This window comes from Eptatretus burgeri, chromosome 9, assembly GCF_056783735.1.
Source record: "Eptatretus burgeri isolate ZD-2024b chromosome 9, Ebu_testis_v1, whole genome shotgun sequence".
Classification (NCBI taxonomy): Eukaryota; Metazoa; Chordata; class Myxini; order Myxiniformes; family Myxinidae; genus Eptatretus; species Eptatretus burgeri.
In genome coordinates, this window is record NC_140969.1 from 76,206,417 (window position 1) to 76,225,324 (window position 18,908).

Sequence of the window (18,908 nt, forward strand, 5' to 3'; positions counted from 1 at the left end):
GTCAACCCCCTGGTGTATTAATTCAGTGGCCCAACGGGGCTTGAACTCAGGATCTTTTGGATCCCAAGCCGCTGCCCTAACCACTGCGCCAACAACAGGTATATATATATATATATATATATATATATATATATATATATATATATATATATATATATATATATATATATATATATATATATATATATATATATATATATATATATATATATATATATATATATATATATATATATATATATATATATATATATATATATATATATATATATATATATATATATATATATATCCGTCAGCATTAGTTGGTGGACAATAAAGATCCCACAGTGTCCTTTGTGGAAGTAGCTCCACTTCATGGTGTTCACAAGTTGAGGTGTCACAATTATTTTTTGTCCATTTAAAAATCGCCCTTTTCTAACGTTTTGTGCATTGCCGGGTTTACGAGGGTTTTGTGTTTTGAATTTGACACTAAATTGACACCTTTCATCAATTTGAAGTTGCTGTTTAATTCCGTTGATAACAAGGCACCATTTCCACAACTGTGCTTTACGCCCTTGTACTGTTCAATGACTGTGAGGGTTCATCATGAACAACCACAGGGGGTTTGTGATTCTGGCCTTTGAGTGCATCCTCCAAGGGCCCACTGAGTATGCTTGGTAAGTTTGGTGAAGGTCGGACAAAAACTCGAAAAGTGGGCAAACAACTCGACTCTTTGTGCTTTATTGTATTGCAAAAACAGTGTAAATGAGGCCTTTTGCTCCACTCCTGGATGAAGGCTTCCCTCAACCAGTGTGAGACAGAGACAGAGACAGAGAGCGAGAGAGAGACAGAGACAGAGACAGAGACAGAGACAGAGACAGAGACAGAGACAGAGACAGAGACAGAGAGAGAGAGAGAGAGAGAGAGAGAGAGAGAGAGAGAGAGAGAGAGAGAGAGAGATCCAGAGAGAGAGAGAGAGAGAGAGAGAGAGAGAGAGACAGCGAGAGACAGAGACAGACACACACATACACACACACGAAGTCAGAGCCTCTCGAGGAGTGCAACAAACACCAGTCAGTAGAGAAAGAAACAAATCTTCAACTGCTATATCCAACGATGAGATACTCTATATAGTATAGATAATACGAAATTGGTCAAAGAGGATGGCACACACTTACAACTGAGCTATCGAACCCAGGTTCAATTCCTGACCCGGCTATAAACTGTCGAATTGGTGCTTCGCAGGCAGGACGTTTAATCAAACGATCGCATCCATCCCTCTGATGGACTTTAAGCCGGGTGTTCCATCTGCTAACATGAGCTGGTGGTGATGAAAGATCTCATGGCTTCTTCCACTGAGAGCAGGGTAGTCTTTGCTGACACTGTGAATGAATTTCACATTCCTGCCCTGATACCACTTGGAAGGCAGAAGACAAACCACCAAGTGTACTCCTTGCCATGGGGCTGCTCTGGCAGGACTGTACCTGCCTTGGGCCAGAACACCACAGAAAGAGAGAATGCAAAATGGGGCATCTCATGAAGCCTCACAACAGGGCATACAATCAGTGATCATATCGATACATAAGTTTGTACTTGTCCAGAATTATTTTTTTAAGGTCCAAACAATAATTTTCAAATCAGAAAGGATATAATTTCTTGCCTGAAGGGATGGCATGCTCAGGTGTATGCGACATAAGAACGACATTATATAATCAGATGCAATTTGCAGTTGCACTGGAACCCCTGTAAATTCGCTAGACAACAGAGTACAGTTATGTGGAAGTGTTCTGTTTACCTGCAAGCCTACTTGTTCATCAATCGTACCACTCATAAAGTATGATTCCACAACAGGAAGTTAGGAATTGCAATTCCTCCTAGTTCAAACTTGAGAAAGCAAAAGTGTGAGTTTCCCAAGAAGCCGTCACTTGTGAAATAAACAACTGAGGCCTATGCAAACCTTTGGAGAGTTTCATCACAAATTGATGATGCATGAGAATCTCGTGATGTCTGACTTCGTGGAGATTATTCTTCTTGTACTCAGGTACCATGAAATAATAATTCATGCTCACAGATGCAAGCAGCCCCAAAGGTATTTGGTAAGCGGTTTCGCAAGCGCACGTCATGAAGGTCATGCTGTTGAGGGGACAGGTGTATGCAAAATAATAGATAAAGCCTAGGAGGGGTACAAACAAAATGGAAATGAAAGGTAAAGAATTGTGCATTTGTGATTAATCATCCGAAATTGAGTGCATGATGTCAGAAATGGAAAGCAGGTGTTTGTGTTATCCATTTATTATTCCATTTTGTCCGTGCAAAGGTTGCAGTATAAAGAATATTTATTATTAAATAAGCATTCTCTGAATAATTGTTTTGTAACCAGACTTCAGAACAAGGGCTGCAGCGTTACCTTCTTCATCCTCCCATGTTCTCGTTATTTATTTATTTATTTATTTACATGGTTGTCAAAAGCCATGAGGCATATCACTTTACATTTATACATATTTACACGATCTTCAGGCACACGCCATGGTTGGTGAACAACAGGCCACCTGGCTAGTTCAACACGTACTGTCAACGTTCGAGGAAAGCATTGCCTTTTGCTTCTGGCTTGCAAGCCACTGTGACTGTGAACCTTGCAAGAAGTGTAGTTCATTTTCTGAGTCATCACAGTTCAGACGGTCACCATTCAAACACAAGCAGACCTGATTTTGTGTGTCCTGGTACCCAACACACCAGCTGACATTAGTTGCCTCCTCAAGTTCGTTCACAGTATGTAGTATTTGCGACTCGGTGACCATGGTACAGGATGAAACCTTGGATGCTTTGCTGCCATCCACAGACAATCCTTGGACCGTGGGTGAGGAGTCGCATGGCTTTTGTTCACGAGTGTCTGAAGGCATGGTCAAGAACATGGGTCCTGAGTCTGTGGGCTCCTGGCCTTGCCTGAGTGTGCATATAAAATCACTCTGCTTGAACTCACAGCGCGGTGATGGTGGGATGTCAGAGTGTGATGTGAAGGGTGACACATTGGCAGTGAGTGTGACAGGTGTAATGCAGGGTGATGTGCCTTGAGGTGAAGGAAACTGGCTGGTGGTTGGGGTCAGCCACAGTGGACTTTGGAAATTCATGGTTCTGGGATCCAACGTAAGGTGGAAATTTGAACTTTCATCCGGATCGAGCCCATCGACCTGGAGTAAGTTTGTTTGAAGCAGGGTGTCAGGTTGGCCCTTTTGCTGCTGTGACTGTCGGCAGAATTCAATAAGGAAGTCGAGTTTCCTCTCAATTGACTGCACCTGCAAAGCAAGTGGGGAGAGTGAAGATATTTGTTAGTGGAGGTGCAATGTGCAATCATTCACAAAAAAAGGTGTCACAGAATGAATCCAATAATGGCTGTGATAATCTCGGAAAAGTTATTGATATTTTGGGCCTCTTCTTATCATGCCCACTTTGGATCATTAATATGATTTCTAAGACTTACGAGAGCTGTTATTTCCCACATTGTGCTCAATCCTTCACCGATCCTTGTCAGCAATGCTAATATTGCAACACGTGTTTAACATTTTGCTGGACATTTCTCCCAGATTTATCCATAGATGTAGAAAAATAAACAATCGTGAAGGACACCCTCAACAGCTGAGCCATTTTCATGATAATCTTACTCTTGTACCTGTGAAATCACTTACACTAGAGGAAAAAAAAGGTTCTCTGCCTCATCTAGAAGGAGAAAATAAAATAAAGGTGGTGATACTCAATTTGTAGTTTAAAGCATAAAGTTAAAAAAAGTAAAAAAAAAAAAGAAAAATAGATGTGTATATATATATATATATATATATATATATATATATATATATATATATATATATGTGTGTGTGTGTGTGTGTGTGTGTGTGTGTGTGTGTGTGTGTGTGTGTGTGTGTGTGTGTGTGTGTGTGTGTGTGTGTGTGTATTGGGTGGTCGCTAGACTACCGTTATTCTCAGGTTTTCCATATGTCTGTATGTATGTAATGGACAGCTCTGGAGGCCAGATAAGTCAACTGATTTTGATGAAACTTGACTGGTGGGTTCATACCAGGATCAAGTTGTATGCTTTTGAGCACCGTTGCTATGGACGCCACCGTTGCCTAGCAACGGGACTTAGAAATCTTTGAAAAAATCCGAAAAACATTTATATTTTTTTTTTTGAAAAACAAAAATCGGCTTCTGCTATTTTATGCGCACTGTATTCAACCTCTTTGTCAAAAAATATCAGCCCGATCCGTCAAAAACTGTATGACGTATGCAATTATATAGCGACCACCCATGTCGCCTACCGGCTTGTACATATATATATATATATATATATATATATATATATATATATATATATATATATATATATATATATATATATATATATATATATATATATATATATATATATATATATATATATATATATATATATATATATATATATATATATATATATATATATATATATATATATATATATATATATATATATATATATATATATATATATATATATATATATATATATATATATATATATATATATATATATATATATATATATATATATATATATATATATATATATATATATATATATATATATATATATATATATATATATATATATATATATATATATATATATATATATATATATATATATATATATATATATATATATATATATATATATATATATATATATATATATATATATATATATATATATATATATATATATATATATATATATATATATATATATATATATATATATATATATATATATATATATATATATATACATATATATATATATATGAAGCACAAAGACCCTCTCACATCTTGCACCTGTGAATGGAGGGAATAACCAATTAGCTCTCACTTAATCAATTAACCCAGGTGGCTAGGATTATATAAATAAGCCGACTCCTCCCATGCTCTTCCAGCTGAAGAAGCTGCATAAAGCAACCATGAAAGGCTACCAAAGTTAAACCCTCTGCTGTTTCAAACCCTTCCCAGAGTTCTTCCACAGCTGTGAAGACATTCACAAAAAGTACACACATGAGAATCCCTATGCCTCACACCACTTCAGCTTCTGAATCAGTTTCATCACTTATTGGTGAATAAAATCAGTGACAACAATGTGGAATTGAGCCGAGCAGCTGTTCCAACTGCTAAAAAAAAGTGTTCATTTGTCCAATTCTCACATTGTTTGATACTCCAGGTGCTGTTTGTTATAACTGATCACTAATCACTTGTCAAGCCTGCCGTTCCTTATCAACCATTTCATTGGAGTGCTGGCTCGAGTGCTTAATAGTTAATAGTGGTGGGAGAAATCAATTCCAAAGTACTTCATTCCAACAATGGTATTGAATAGTGAATACATCCACAATATGATAGGGGAAGAGAGAGTACATATTAGTAACAGCTGAGAATGCGAATTCAAATAATCCAAAGTCTGCATCAGCAACAAGTTCGCTTTCGCAATCGACAATTGAAAGCACTTTCACCCCGGTATGCTGCCTTCCCTTTCCCTCACATTGCTTTCCCTTCCCCTCCCCTTACGCTGCCTTCCTTTCTCCTCCCCTCATGCATTCCGATGTATCTATTGTTATATTTGTGGATCAAGAAATGTATTTGATGCTTTATGAGCCTCACACATTCCTGAAGAAACACAAAATGTTATTGTAACTGTGCTGTTGTTTGTGGCCATAAGTTGGTGAGTGGGTCCACACTGCTTCTCCAATCTATTTTACTCCAGATACCCCGACGAGGTCTACCTTGTGAAGTATATTCTGTCTGGTTGATATCGTGATGTGAATGATGTCAACCACTTCAGTGTCTCTCCATCTTCACCGGCCCAGTAGTGTGACGCCTCATAATGTATATGTACATATATACAGGGTGAGTCAAAAGTAGCACCCGATTTCTGTTTTTTCGGTTGTCAGATTCTTTCTGGGAAGTCATGTTGTTAATAATTGTCTTGCAGATTATTAATTTTCGTAATGTATTTATTTTTGCTTTTGTTTTGCAGGTTATTGCTGCGAGTTTGGAAAGTTAGTGAATTTGCACCAAATTGAACCATGAATTACCTTTCAATGAATCAACGCATTGTGGCCGTGAAACATTACTACAAATGTAATGAACCACCAACGATGGTGGCACGCCGTTTGGCACAGGAATTCGATATTAACCCACCTCAGGGAAGAAACATACGATTGATTGTCGAGAAATTTGAAGCAACAGGGTCGGTAGCCACTGCAAAGAAGTCCGGTCGTCCGAAAACGGCAACGAATGCAGCTAAGGCTGAAGAAGCCATCAGAAGACTGGAACAAAGTCCGCAAAAGTCAACTCACTGTTTATCTGCAGAGTTGGAAGTGAGCCAATCAAGTGTTATCCATATCCTTCACCAGAAAAATGGAAACCTTACATTCCACGCTTACTGCATGCCCTTCATGATGGAGATGACGACCTCCATCTTCACTTTTGCAAAGAGTTCTTAGCTAAACTTCAGGAAGAGGACACAATGCTCGATAACATCTGGTGGTCAGATGAGGCATGTTTTAAGCTTAATGGCACAATTAACAGACACAATTGTGTCTACTGGGCTGCGAATAACCCAAGAGTGACAGTTGAGAAGGAGGTAAATTTACCTGGAGTAACAGTTTGGGCAGCCATATCTCCATTCGGGATAATTGGACCCTTTTTCTTTGAGGGATCTGTCACTGCAGAAATTTACCTGGATATGCTGCAAACCTTCTTTTGCCCCAGGGTATAAGATCAGGACTCTTATTTCCAGCATGATGGAGCTCCACCTCATTATGGACGTTATGTTTGTCAGTGGCTTGATGAAAACTTTCCCAGAAAGTGGATCGGCCACCGTGGTCCGATTGAGTGGCTGGCACGCTCCCCAGACCTTACACCTCCACATTTCTTTCTTTGGGGGCTCATGAAAGACCTTGCTTATCGTGAAAAGCCTCGTACCATTCAGGAATTGAAGGGTCAAATCACTTCAAAGTTTGAGGAAATTGATATCGAACTCTGCAGACGTGTGTGCCGCTCTGTGCCCGCTCGGCTGCAATTGTGCATCGATCATGAGGGAGGGCACTTTGAAAATTTCAAGTAAAACAGCTTGGTACAGTTCCATAATAATTTTTTTCTTGAATAAATGGTTAGATAAACATGTCATTCATTTATTTCTACCTTCTTGTACACTGTAATACAAATGGCAAACAAACAATCAACTGACAGAAATCAGGCGCTACTTCTGACTCACCCTATGTGATATATATATATATATATATATATATATATATATATATATATATATATATATATATATATATATATATATATCCGTAAGACAAGGATTTCTGTCCGTTTGCCCATGAGCTGTCATGCTGATTGGCTGTGTGAAGCTAGGTGCAATGTGATTTGCTACTGGAAATATTATTGTACAGGCTTATTAAAAGCTGATATTTTAAATCTGAATCCATATTTGACTATCAAAGCTCGTGGCCTAAATAATTACATTGAAATCTATCGTGAAATCAGATAAAAATGAGGAAAAAGCGATTTCTTTCAAACCTGAAATAATTAAATAAATTGCTCGTGGGACGTGAGGTTAAATGGCTCCAAAATTCATTTTTTTCACTCTTTTAAAAGGTAATTATTGTACATCTGATTCTATTTTACACCGTCTAGGGACAACAGTCGCGAGCATTTTGGATTGGGATTCAACTTTTATTAAATGTACATTTTTAACAAAAAATACAACATGGAATTGCAGTTTGTTTATTAACTGCGTTCATGATATGACATCAGCCGAGAGGATGACCTCGAGGTACCCACACTCACCTTTAACTGTCTAGACTGGGTTTGAACCTCGACCCAGCTATAAAATGTCATCCTGGTGTGTCACAGGCAAGGTGAATCATCAATGTGTGTGTCGTAAATTCACATTAAACTGAGCATCCTGTCTTCCAAAATGAGACGTTAAGATCCTCACGGTGTCCTTCACAAAGAGTGGGCGAGTTATCACCGGAACAGTGGCCAAATTACAAATTTATGCCTGACCTACTGTTAGGAAGGCAATGACAAACCATGCAGTCTGAGTGGGGGAGAGAGGTGAGGGAAGAGGGGGAGAGATAATGGGAGTGGGGGAGAGAGTTGACGGAGGGAGGGGAGAAGGAAGAGAGAGAGTGGGAAGGAATGGGAGGGAGAGAGAGGAGGGAAAGAGGGAGGGAGAGAGAGGGAAGGAGGGAAGGGAGAGAGAGGGAAGGAGGGAAGGGAGAGAGAAAAGGATAGGGAGGATTGGTGGAGGGGTTGAGGAAGAAGTTTCCTTCTGTATCCATCCTGTCCACCCCATTCCTCCATACCCCATTGTTGACAAATTATCCCTCTATTTTGCCCTTCAAATCCACTGTTTGTGTTCTCCCCCCCCCCCACCCCGACCCTTGCAACTCTTCCGTTTGTCCTGTTGTGGCCTGATCCATTTAGTGTTCTCGCTCTTCAACGAGCCTTGACTCCATGTACAAAAAAGTCATAGGTTGGCGACCATTGTACAGGTTTCATGGGCTGAATGGTCTCTGTTTTGAAGATCCTTAAAAGGAAAGTCATCTATTATATATTGTGAACCATGGTGTCTGTTGTTGCGTTTATCTGTCTTTCGTTTAAGGCAGCTGCTTCTCATGCTGCATTTTAAAGCTCAACATTCACTGTTGAATTAATCTGAGAACAGGCATGAGTAATGTTGATGCCAAATTATATTTCGCCACCAGGATATTTTGCACTCTTTTGAGACAAATCCAACCACCACCACCCTATGTTCCACCACCATCTTGCAGTGGGCGGTATAAGTAGCTCAGAGCTTTGGCTCTGTACGAAACCAAGAGTGCAACAATATTGACCTTTATAATGTCCATTAAATATTAAATTGATAGGTTAACTTCAACTTTTCCCGTCACTGGGGGGCGGATACCTTTGCTAGCTTTTCCTGTCACTTGAGACAGGTAATCTTTCGAGTTGATTATACAAATGGCTTAAAATATGTACCATCGTCTGTTCCAGAGAGTCATTGCTGCCAAAGAAGTTTCTTGTGAAGTGTTATACTGTATTGTTTGAGTTTGTCTTCCCAGCAGTATTTAGAGCAGGACTTTGGAATTTATTCAGGCTGATGGCACTGGCGATAGCTCGCCCACTCTTCACAAAGGACACCGTGGGATCTTTAACGTGCACCAACTAATTCTGGCAGATGGAACGCCTAGTTTAACGTCCATCAGAGGGATGACACACACACACACACACACACACACACACACACACACACACATTGATAAATCATCCTGCCTGGGAAACACCAGGATGACAGTTTATAGATGTGTCAGGATTCAAACACATGCTGGATAGCTTAGAGGTGATTATGCATACCTCTCGGGCCTCGGCCATCCTGCCAGCCCAATGCATGTGCTGAAATTCAGGAACAAAGTATGAAGTTTCAGAATGAACTTGATCCACTCCATACCCACCTCCTTCAAATTCTCTGCTTTCCTTCCTGAAAGTCCCTGTATTGTGCATCTTGTTTACCTCGTGAGCTCCGTACAATCCCTCTCCTTTCCACAGATCTCCTAATGTCCCTGCTCCATACTGTTTTGTCCTTCCCACTCCTGCCTCTCTTGTCTCATACCCCCCCTTGCTGTGTGTTGTGTGTTAGCTCTCATTCGAGCCTCCACAAGGTATACAAAAAAAATGTTGCTGTTCAATAATATTCTGAGAGTTTGCCTCGAATAACTTGCTTGTGTTGCAAATGTGCTGATTCCAGGTTGTACTTCTTTGTCCAATTTCAAGTTGTTCATTGTGTTCCATGATCCATATTTTTCAATGAACGCAAGTAAAAGCTCTTCCGTGAGCTTTAAATACTTGAGAAAAACAATTGATGAATTATTTGAGGAGTGAAATTCAGATTGCCATGTTGGATGTGATATCTGCTATTACAAAGCGATTGCCAAGGTTAATCCTCCCCTGGTGCTCACGATCCAATGATGGCCATATTATTTTCGGACCGTCACATGACCTTGATGTTCAGCATTTAGCGATAAATTGTATCTTAAGAAAATGTGTCCCCATCTATAATCTACCCATAAAACTCAACATCATGAAAATCGGAGGGAAATTATTCAAGTTATGATCAAACAAGTGTTTTTTGTTAATTAGGTCACCATCCACAAAAGTAGGTCAAGGACACTAATCAAATATCAGGTTGTTGTTGTTCGTCTTTCGGCTGCTCCCGTTAGGGGTCGCCACAGCAGATCATCCGTTATGATCCGCAAACTGATTTGGCACCCATTTTACGCCAGATGCCCTTCCTGACACAACCCTGGTCGCCTCTTACGACACAGGGATAAGGATTGGGTTTCGCCATGATTCCGGGCTGCTCTACACACTCTCATCGTGCGGCCCAGCACAGAGCTCCCGTCCTCAAGCGATCCTCCAACCCAAGCCTCCGAGTAGCTGGATTATAGGCGCACGCCACGACGCCCAGGATTAATCAAATATCAGGTGCAAGTACACAATTGAGATGCAAGAACATCTTGGAAGGCCATGCAGTCTTTGAGATTCCGCATTGGCAACATTTAGCAATGACAGAAAACGTGTTATTTTTTTTACACCGCCATTTGATCTTGACCTTTAACTCGGAGGGGTATGATGTAAATCAATCGTAAATGCAGCATTCTGATCGGACAAACCGAGTGATGGTGAAAAATGTTAAATTGTCTATAATTCGGTCAAGGTCAAAAAACCCAATGCCAACCCCGCAAACTTTTTATTCCCATTATTGATGCAAAAATTAATTCCGAAAGTCCCAGCTGGCTCCAATATATATTTTTTTAATATTGGCCGAAAAAAGAGAAAGGAGAAAAATAACCGAAGTGGTGGCTTACTACACCTTGGGGGTCAAATAAACTCTGAGGTATCATTAAAAACTGGCAGGCACTAATTGTAGAAACAAACCCGACAACAGGTATAAACCTCCCCTATCATATAGGGGGAGGCTTCATTAATGAGCACAGTACTCAATGATCACACAAGGTCAGAGAGATAATAAGAATATTGACAAAAATGTCCTGAAAATGGTTAAGTTGAAGGTCAGGTGTCTTTTTTTCAGAAATACGGTCACCAAATGACAGGTGTCCTTTGCATGAGGAAAGTTCATTCACTTGAAGGCCTGTCAGAGCATGGTTTTTGTTTGTGCAAGAACGAAGTTAAAGTTCTCAAAATTCATCCGATTCTTCTGCTCTATTACTCCATGAGGTTTTCCTGCTTCCTTTGGTAATCATTACCATCATCGTGAAAGCATTCACAGCTTCATGGAAAATGAGCTGCACAATATTCCACTGGGAACCCTGTGACTTCATTGAACTCTTTTCATTTCTGGGACATGCAGGTGATCTTGTGTGAAAAATGCCTTCAAATCTTATTATGTCTGGCACTGCTTCAAATATGCTAAATTTTGTTTTTGGTTCGGAGGATGTGGGTTGCCCTGTCAAGTCATTCAGTGTGTGGACTGGTACTAGGTGTAGGCCAAACAAGGAGAGACAGGCAATTCATCACGTCCATAAAGGTCATTTGTGAACCAGATGGGTTTTTACAAACAATAATCCTAAATGCTTATACAAGTCATACGACTGCCTTCAGCAGGATTTTAACCACCTTCCTCTTGGATGCTTACCAATGTACTCACCATGAGAGAAACAACGTACCCAAACGTCTTTCATAAATCATTTTTTATGATCACGTGTACGATGAATAATGGCTTTCAAATGTAAACTAAAACTGAGTTCAAAATTTCTGGACTTCTCTGCTTATTCACAATGCATTTGCTTGCATCATTCATGTCAGTCATTATACGAACAAAACTCAGACCTGGCAATTCTAACTTCTGAAAAACAATATAAAGAAAGTTATCTTCTGATCACATATACATTATGAAGAACTATTCACATCAGCTTTCACATAACCATGGGCAGTACTTGTACGACATTTGAAATTCCATTTCTAAAGTAATAATTGTTGTTTCAAATCCTTCATCCTCATTGATCAAACTACTTGTCCATCACAACTCGCTAGTGCAGTTGACAGTGACGTTCAGTTACTGCAAATAAAATTACCATATTTCATGTTTCACCTGTCTTTCCAACCTACATTTCAACAGTGATCTGTTGCCATCTCACCTGTTTCTCAACCCTGACCACGCGGGCCATCATGCTGTGGTTGTCATGCCGACCTGCCTCAGCGTCATGGCGGTCTTGGCCACGGATACCTTCGGTGCTGCTTGATGAGTGCACCTGGCCCACGATCTGCTCTACCCTGCCAAGCCCAACGCATGACGTCATGTCATCAAAACTTAAAGCAAATATGGTAAATCAGCTGCAGTATGAGGACTTCCTCATTCAAATTTTTAGCCTTGTCAACCCTAGTTCCAGAAAAACTGAATCATTCCCATTTCCTTGACAGTCAAAAGCTTAAATAGAGAAACGCAATAACAATAGTGATATAGAAAGTAAAGGGTCAGAAACAGTCAATTTTGATTGTAATGTTACTCATTACAATCAATAGATTTCTTAATAATCTCAAGAACCCTCGGAATTACAAGATGTCTCACGAATTTTTGGACATCTTGGCAGGATAAAGAGTGGAAAGTAGGAAATGTTGTGTGATAGGTTGTGCTGAAATTAGTGTGAACAGATCATGTGATCACCTCGTCTGCAGGCTTTTGATGCGGCAGAGCATGTCCAGATGCCCTGCAGAGTACTGCTCTATGACGTCTTTCACATCATATGGCCGCAGAGTTTCTTTGAACTTCCGTTTCGCCACATTGAACTTGAGAATCCTGTAAGGGTGGGCCCAACAAACCTCAGGCCTATGTGCTGGTGGAACTCTGATAAACTTCAGAAAGATTCCTTTCAGACAGACTCCAGCCCCTTTGTTGTTTCGATGTTTGAAACAGCATGTGTGCACAGCAGAAACCCAGCACAGTGCTTTTGTAAATTAAATGAGGAGCTGTAACCTTGCACTCATCGATACTCGTTTTACCGTGCAGCAAACACAGCACATTGGGTAAGAGGGGCAGATGGTATAGGTTAATGTGCTTAATGAAAAGGGATGCTCTGTGCTTGGCTTTGAGGAAGAACTGGCAAAACAACAACTAAACAAAAGCCTTGGTATCGTATGTTAACTATTTTTCTTCCATAGTCGGTAAAATTACAACAGAGGAATATAAGACTTAGTCAACGCTAATGTCCGTGTACATCGGCAGAGACAGTTCGACTGATAGGTGTTATTAACTGAAAGCTTGAAAGGCAATGCAAATCGTCATGAGAAACAAAGTGTAGCTCACGTTTCAGGTGTTAGACCTTTGTTAGTGCAACAGAGCAGTACACAACTTTTCAGTTGATAAAACCTCACGGAGGGAAAATTAATCATTTTACCTTATAATTTGTCTGCTTCACAGACAATTCCAATCTGAGACATATATATATATATATATATATATATATATATATATATATATATATATATATATATATATATATATATATATATATATATATATATATATATATATATATATATATATATATATATAATCTTCTTGGGGACCGAGCTGGGAAGGATGTGCTGCAGGTGAGGGTGATAAAGGACGCAAATGGGAATGTGCTGACGAGCGAGGAGAGTGTGTTGAGAAGGTGGATGGAGTACTTTGAGGAGCTGATGAATGAAGAAAATGAGAGAGAGAAGGTTGGAAGAGGTGGAGATAGTGAATCTGGAAGTGGGGTGGATCAGTAAGGATGAAGTGAGGACTGCTATGAAGAAGATGAAAAGTGGAAAGGCGGTTGGCCCAGATGGTATACCAGTGGAGGCATGGAAGTGCTTAGGAGAGATGGTAGTGGGGTTGTTAACCAGATTGTTTAATAAAGTCTTGGAAAGTGAGAGGATGCCGGAGGAGTGGAGATTAAGTGTGCTGGTTCCGATTTTCAAGAATAAGGGTGATGTGCAGAGCTGTGGAAATTACAGAGGGATAAAGTTGTTAAGCCAAACCATGAAGTTGTGGGAAAGAGTAGTGGAAGCTCGGTTGAGAGGAGAGGTGATGATCTGTGAGCAGCAATATGGGTTTATGCCAGGAAAGAGCACCACTGATGCGATGTTTGCTTTGAGAATGTTGATGGAGAAGTATAGGGAAGGCCAGAAAGAGTTACATTGTGTGTTTGTGGATTTAGAGAAAGCTTATGATAGGGTGCCAAGAGAGGAGTTGTGGTATTGTATGAGGAAGTCGGGAGTGTTGGAGAAGTATGTGAGGATCGTGCAGGATATGTATGAGGACAGTGTGACAGCGGTGAGGTGTGCGGTAGGAATGACGGACCGGTTTAAGGTTAAAGTGGGATTGCACCAAGGATCGACTCTGAGCCCTTTCCTGTTTGCAATGGTGATGGAAAGGTTGACGGACGAGATCAGACTGGAGTCTCCATGGACCATGATGTTCGCGGATGACATCATGATCTGTAGGGAGAGTAGGGAGCAGGCTGAATCGAGCCTTGAGAGGTGGAGGTACGCACTGGAGAGAAGGGGAATGTTAGTCAGTAGGAGTAAGACGGAGTACATGTGCGTAAATGAGAGGGAGGGTGGAGGTATGGTGCAGTTGCAAGGAGTTGAGGTGGGGAAGGTGGATTGGTTTAAATACTTGGGATCAACTGTCCAAAGTAACGGAGAGTGTGGGAGAGAAGTGAAAAAGAGAGTGCAGGCAGGATGGAGTGGGTGGAGAAGAGTTGCAGGAGTGATTTGTGACAGAAGGGTAGCTGCAAGAGTGAAGGGGAAAGTATACAAGACGGTAGTGAGACCAGCTATGTTGTATGGTTTGGAGGCGGTGGCGCTCACAAAAAGACAGGAAGCAGAGCTGTAGGTGGCAGAGTTAAAGATGCTGCGATTCTCGTTGGGAGTGACGAGGATGGATAGGATAAGAAATGAGTGTATTAGAGGGACAGCACAGGTAGGACGGTTTGGAAACAAAGTGAGAGAGGCGAGATTGAGATGGTTTGGACATGTGCACAGGAGGGAAACGGAGTATATCGGGAGAAGGATGTTGAAGATGGAGCCGCCAGGCAGGAGGAGAAGAGGAAGGCCAAAGAAGAGGTTCATGGATGCGGTGAGGGCGGACATGCGGGTGGTTGGAGTGTCAATGGAAGATGTGGAGGATAGAGCGAAATGGAGACAGTTGGTCCGCTGTGGCGACCCCTAACGGGAGCAAGCCGAAAGAGGAAGAAGAAGAAGATATATATAATCTTCTTCTTCTTTCGGCTGCTCCCGTTAGGGGTCGCCACAGCGGATTATCCGTTATGATCCGCATACTGATTTGGCACAGGTTTTACACCGGATGCCCTTCCTGATGCAACCCTGGTCGCCTCTTACGACACAGGGATATGGATTGGGTTTCGCCATGATTCCAGGCTGCCCTACACCCTCTCATAGCGTGGCCCAGCGCAGAGGATAGCTCCCGTCCTCGAGCGATCCTCCAACCCAAAGCCTCCGAGTATCCGGATTACAGGCACACGCCACTATGCCCGGATATATATATATATATATATATATATATATATATATATATATATATATATATATATATATATATATATATATATATATATATATACACACACACACACACACACACACACACACACACACACACACACACACACACACACACACACACACACACACACACACACACACACACACACACACACACACACACACACAGTTACAGTCAAAAGTTTGGACACACCCACTCATTCAAGGGATTTTCTTTATTTTTACTATTTTCTGCATTGTGGAATAATAGTGAAGACATCAAAACTATGAAATAACACATATGGAAGGAATTATGTCGTAACAAAAAAGTGTTAAACAAATCAAAGTATATTTTATATTTTAGATTCTTCAAAGTAGCCACCCTTTGCCTTGATGACAGCTTTGCACACTTTTGACATTCTCTCAACCAGCTTCATGAGGTAGTCACCTGGAATGCTTTTCCAACAGTCTTGAAGGAGTTCCCACAGATGCTGAGTACTTGTTGGCTGCCTATGCTTCAGTCTGCGATCCAACTCATCCCATACCATCTGAATTGGGTTTCGGTCGGGTGATTGTGGAGGCCAGGTTATCTGATGCAGCACTCCATCACTCTCCTTCTTGGTCAAATCGCTCTTACACAGCCTGGAGGTGCGTTTTTGGTCATTGTCCTATTGAAAAACAAATGATGGTCCCACTAAGCGTAAACCAGATGGGATGGCATATTACTGCAGAATGCTGTTGTAGCCATGCTGGTTAAATGTGCCTTGAATTCCAAATAAATTGCTGACAGTGTCACCAGCAAAGCACCATCACACCTCCTCCATGTTTCACGGTGGGAACCACACATGCAGAGATCATCCGTTCACCTTCTCTGCATCTCACAAACACATGGCGGTTGGGACCAAAACTCTCAAATTTGGACTCATCAGACTAAAGGACAGATTTCTACTGGTCTGTAAATAAGAACAGAGTTCAATTTGTTCGACCACTTTATTAGCGTGGAACGACAATAATCAAACAAGTATTGAACAGGTTGAAACACCCACAACATCCCTGGCTCCGGGTCAGGCTGCGCATGCGCACTGGCACAGGGGACCGTCGATATGTAGAAGTACCGTAAAGTACAATGTTCTCTATCTCCCTCCGAGTCTTTATTATGTTAATAGATAAAGGCTGAGAAAATATTAAGTTTAATGAATGAACAAAAGTTTATATCGCCCATCGTGTGACTATTCCATGGAGTAGTCCTTGTGCCAGGCAGGCACGCTGGTCGCTCTGGTGGATCGGCGTTGACCTATCGCTGGTGCTGGTGGTGTCACATCGGGCCCCAGTGGGGATGGGGCTCTCGGGGTTTCAGGGGCCGATGGTGGCGTCTGAAGGATCGCGCGCCTCGGTGTGCCTCGTCCTGGTGCTGCTGGCGTGTCTGAAACGGGTGTCGTCTTGCGCCGGGGTGTGCATACTGACGTCAGTGCCGGCGTGGGCCCCGTTGGCGTCGCAGATGTCACGGGTTCGCTGTCGAGGTCAGGCAGTTGCGGTGTTACAACGGGTGCAGGTACAGTGATGCGGGTTGCTAGATCATCATAGATAGACCGGGGTGGCAGCTGGTCATTGCGAACTGGGCTAAACTTGCGCAGGAATTTCCTGTTCCGAAGTGTGACTCTGCCCGAGCCGTCGATCTTGATCACGTATTGGTCGTGTTGGCGTACCTCCACGATACTGCCTGTCTTGTCCCATTTTTGGGTGGAATCCTGTCTGGTTCTGTACGCGGACTTGGTCCCCCTACAGCAAGTGGCGGAAGGCGTTTGGTGTGTTCTGCCCAGGTGTCGGCTGTGCGGATATGACGTTTGCGGAGGGCCTCCTCCCTCGCTTTCAGGGTCTCATGCCAAGTGTCGTGCGGTCTGTACTTCCCGGGGATAATTGGGATGAAATCGCGTATCGGGCGGCCGAAGACACACATTGCCGGGGAGATCTTCGTGTCAGGGTCAGGCGTGTTACGATATTGTAGTATCGCTCTCTGCACAGCGTCAGTGTCAAGTTCTCCCTGCGGGCTGGTGTTGTCCGTGATAAGTCGTTTCATTGTCTTAACTCCAATCTCCGCGCGACAGTTACTGTGAGGGAAGGCCACCGATGACAAGCGGTGGTGTACGCCCCATCTGTGCAGGAATGACCTGGTCTCGGCGGAGGTGAACTCCGGTCCCCCATCCGACGCGAGCTCTTCTGGTGTCCCGTACGTCACGAAGGCGCGACGTAAGTGGTTTATGAGTCCGGCGGCGCCACCCGTCGACTTTGAGATGATCGGCCAGTTCGAGTATCTGTCCACTGTCACAAGGTAGTGTGCACCCCTGTGTACAAAGAAGTCCGAGCACACTGCCTGAAAGGGGTAAACGACCGGAATAGGTGGAGTTGGTGGCGCTCCAGGCTGTGATGGTGCCATCCGGTGGCAGTGTTCGCAGTTTTTCCGAGTGGCGCTGATGTCGGCCGACATGCCTGGCCAGAATACAGAGGATTCTGCGCGGGCGGTCATCATTGATACGCCCTGGTGGGCAGCGTGTAGGGCACTCAGCACATCGCCGCGGGTGAGGGGTGGTATGACTACTCGGTCCTTGTATAGGATCACTCCATCTGTCGATGTAATGTTCTCGCGGTACTGGTGATAGTCGCGAATTGTCTCTGGCATCTCGATTTTTGAGTCGGGGATGCCGTTCATTGTCATTCCCTCCAATATGTGCATATCGCCATCGCTGCTGGTGGCTTTCCCTGACGCGATCCCATGTTACTGATCGCAATGATTCGAGGCCCGCGGCACACCATGCCAGGTTGTCCTCGACGTCGTCGTCATACTCCGGCTCAGTTTGGCGTAGGAGGGACAGGACGTCGGTGTGCGTGCTTGGTTGGAGGTGGGTCACTATGGTGGCATTGTCATCTGGAAGGTTCATGAGTGGAGGTCGCGTGGTGCCAACTGGCCTGCGCGACATGGCATCTGCCGCCTTGTTCTTCATTCCCGGGATATGTATGATGCGGAAGCGATAACGCAGGGTCTTCTCCTTGAGGTTCCTGAGGCGGGGGTTGGGTATGTCGTCAAGTGCTCTGTCCGAAAGGAGTTTCAGCAGTGGTTTGTGGTCTACCGCAACGATCAGGTTCTCGCAGCCCAGTACGAAGTAGCGCGCTTTGTCCAAGGCGTCCGCGACTGCGAGAGCCTCGCCCTCTATGGGCGCGTATCTGGATTCTGCCGCGTGTGTAAATCTGCTGCCGACCAGGGTTATTTTCCATCCATCAGTGCAGCA

At 42.6% G+C, this 18,908-nt stretch overlaps 1 protein-coding gene across 2 annotated transcripts in view; it reads right to left on the bottom strand.

The window, feature by feature from the left end:
- Window positions 1–754: 754 nt before the first annotated feature.
- Window positions 755–18,908, bottom strand: part of LOC147020394 (potassium voltage-gated channel subfamily KQT member 4-like) — a 177,421-nt gene continuing 159,267 nt past the window's right edge. Inside the window, exons 11-13 of one of the 2 annotated variants that reach the window (XM_085895714.1) lie at window positions 12,758–12,889; window positions 12,231–12,366; window positions 755–3,275 (exon numbers count right to left, since the gene is read on the bottom strand). In XM_085895714.1, coding sequence (XP_085751840.1) covers window positions 2,541–3,275; window positions 12,231–12,366; window positions 12,758–12,889 — 1,003 coding nt within the window. In that variant the 3' untranslated portion in view covers window positions 755–2,540. The remainder of the gene's footprint in view (window positions 3,276–12,230; window positions 12,367–12,757; window positions 12,890–18,908) is intronic. The other variant, XM_085895713.1, reaches the window with a different exon arrangement.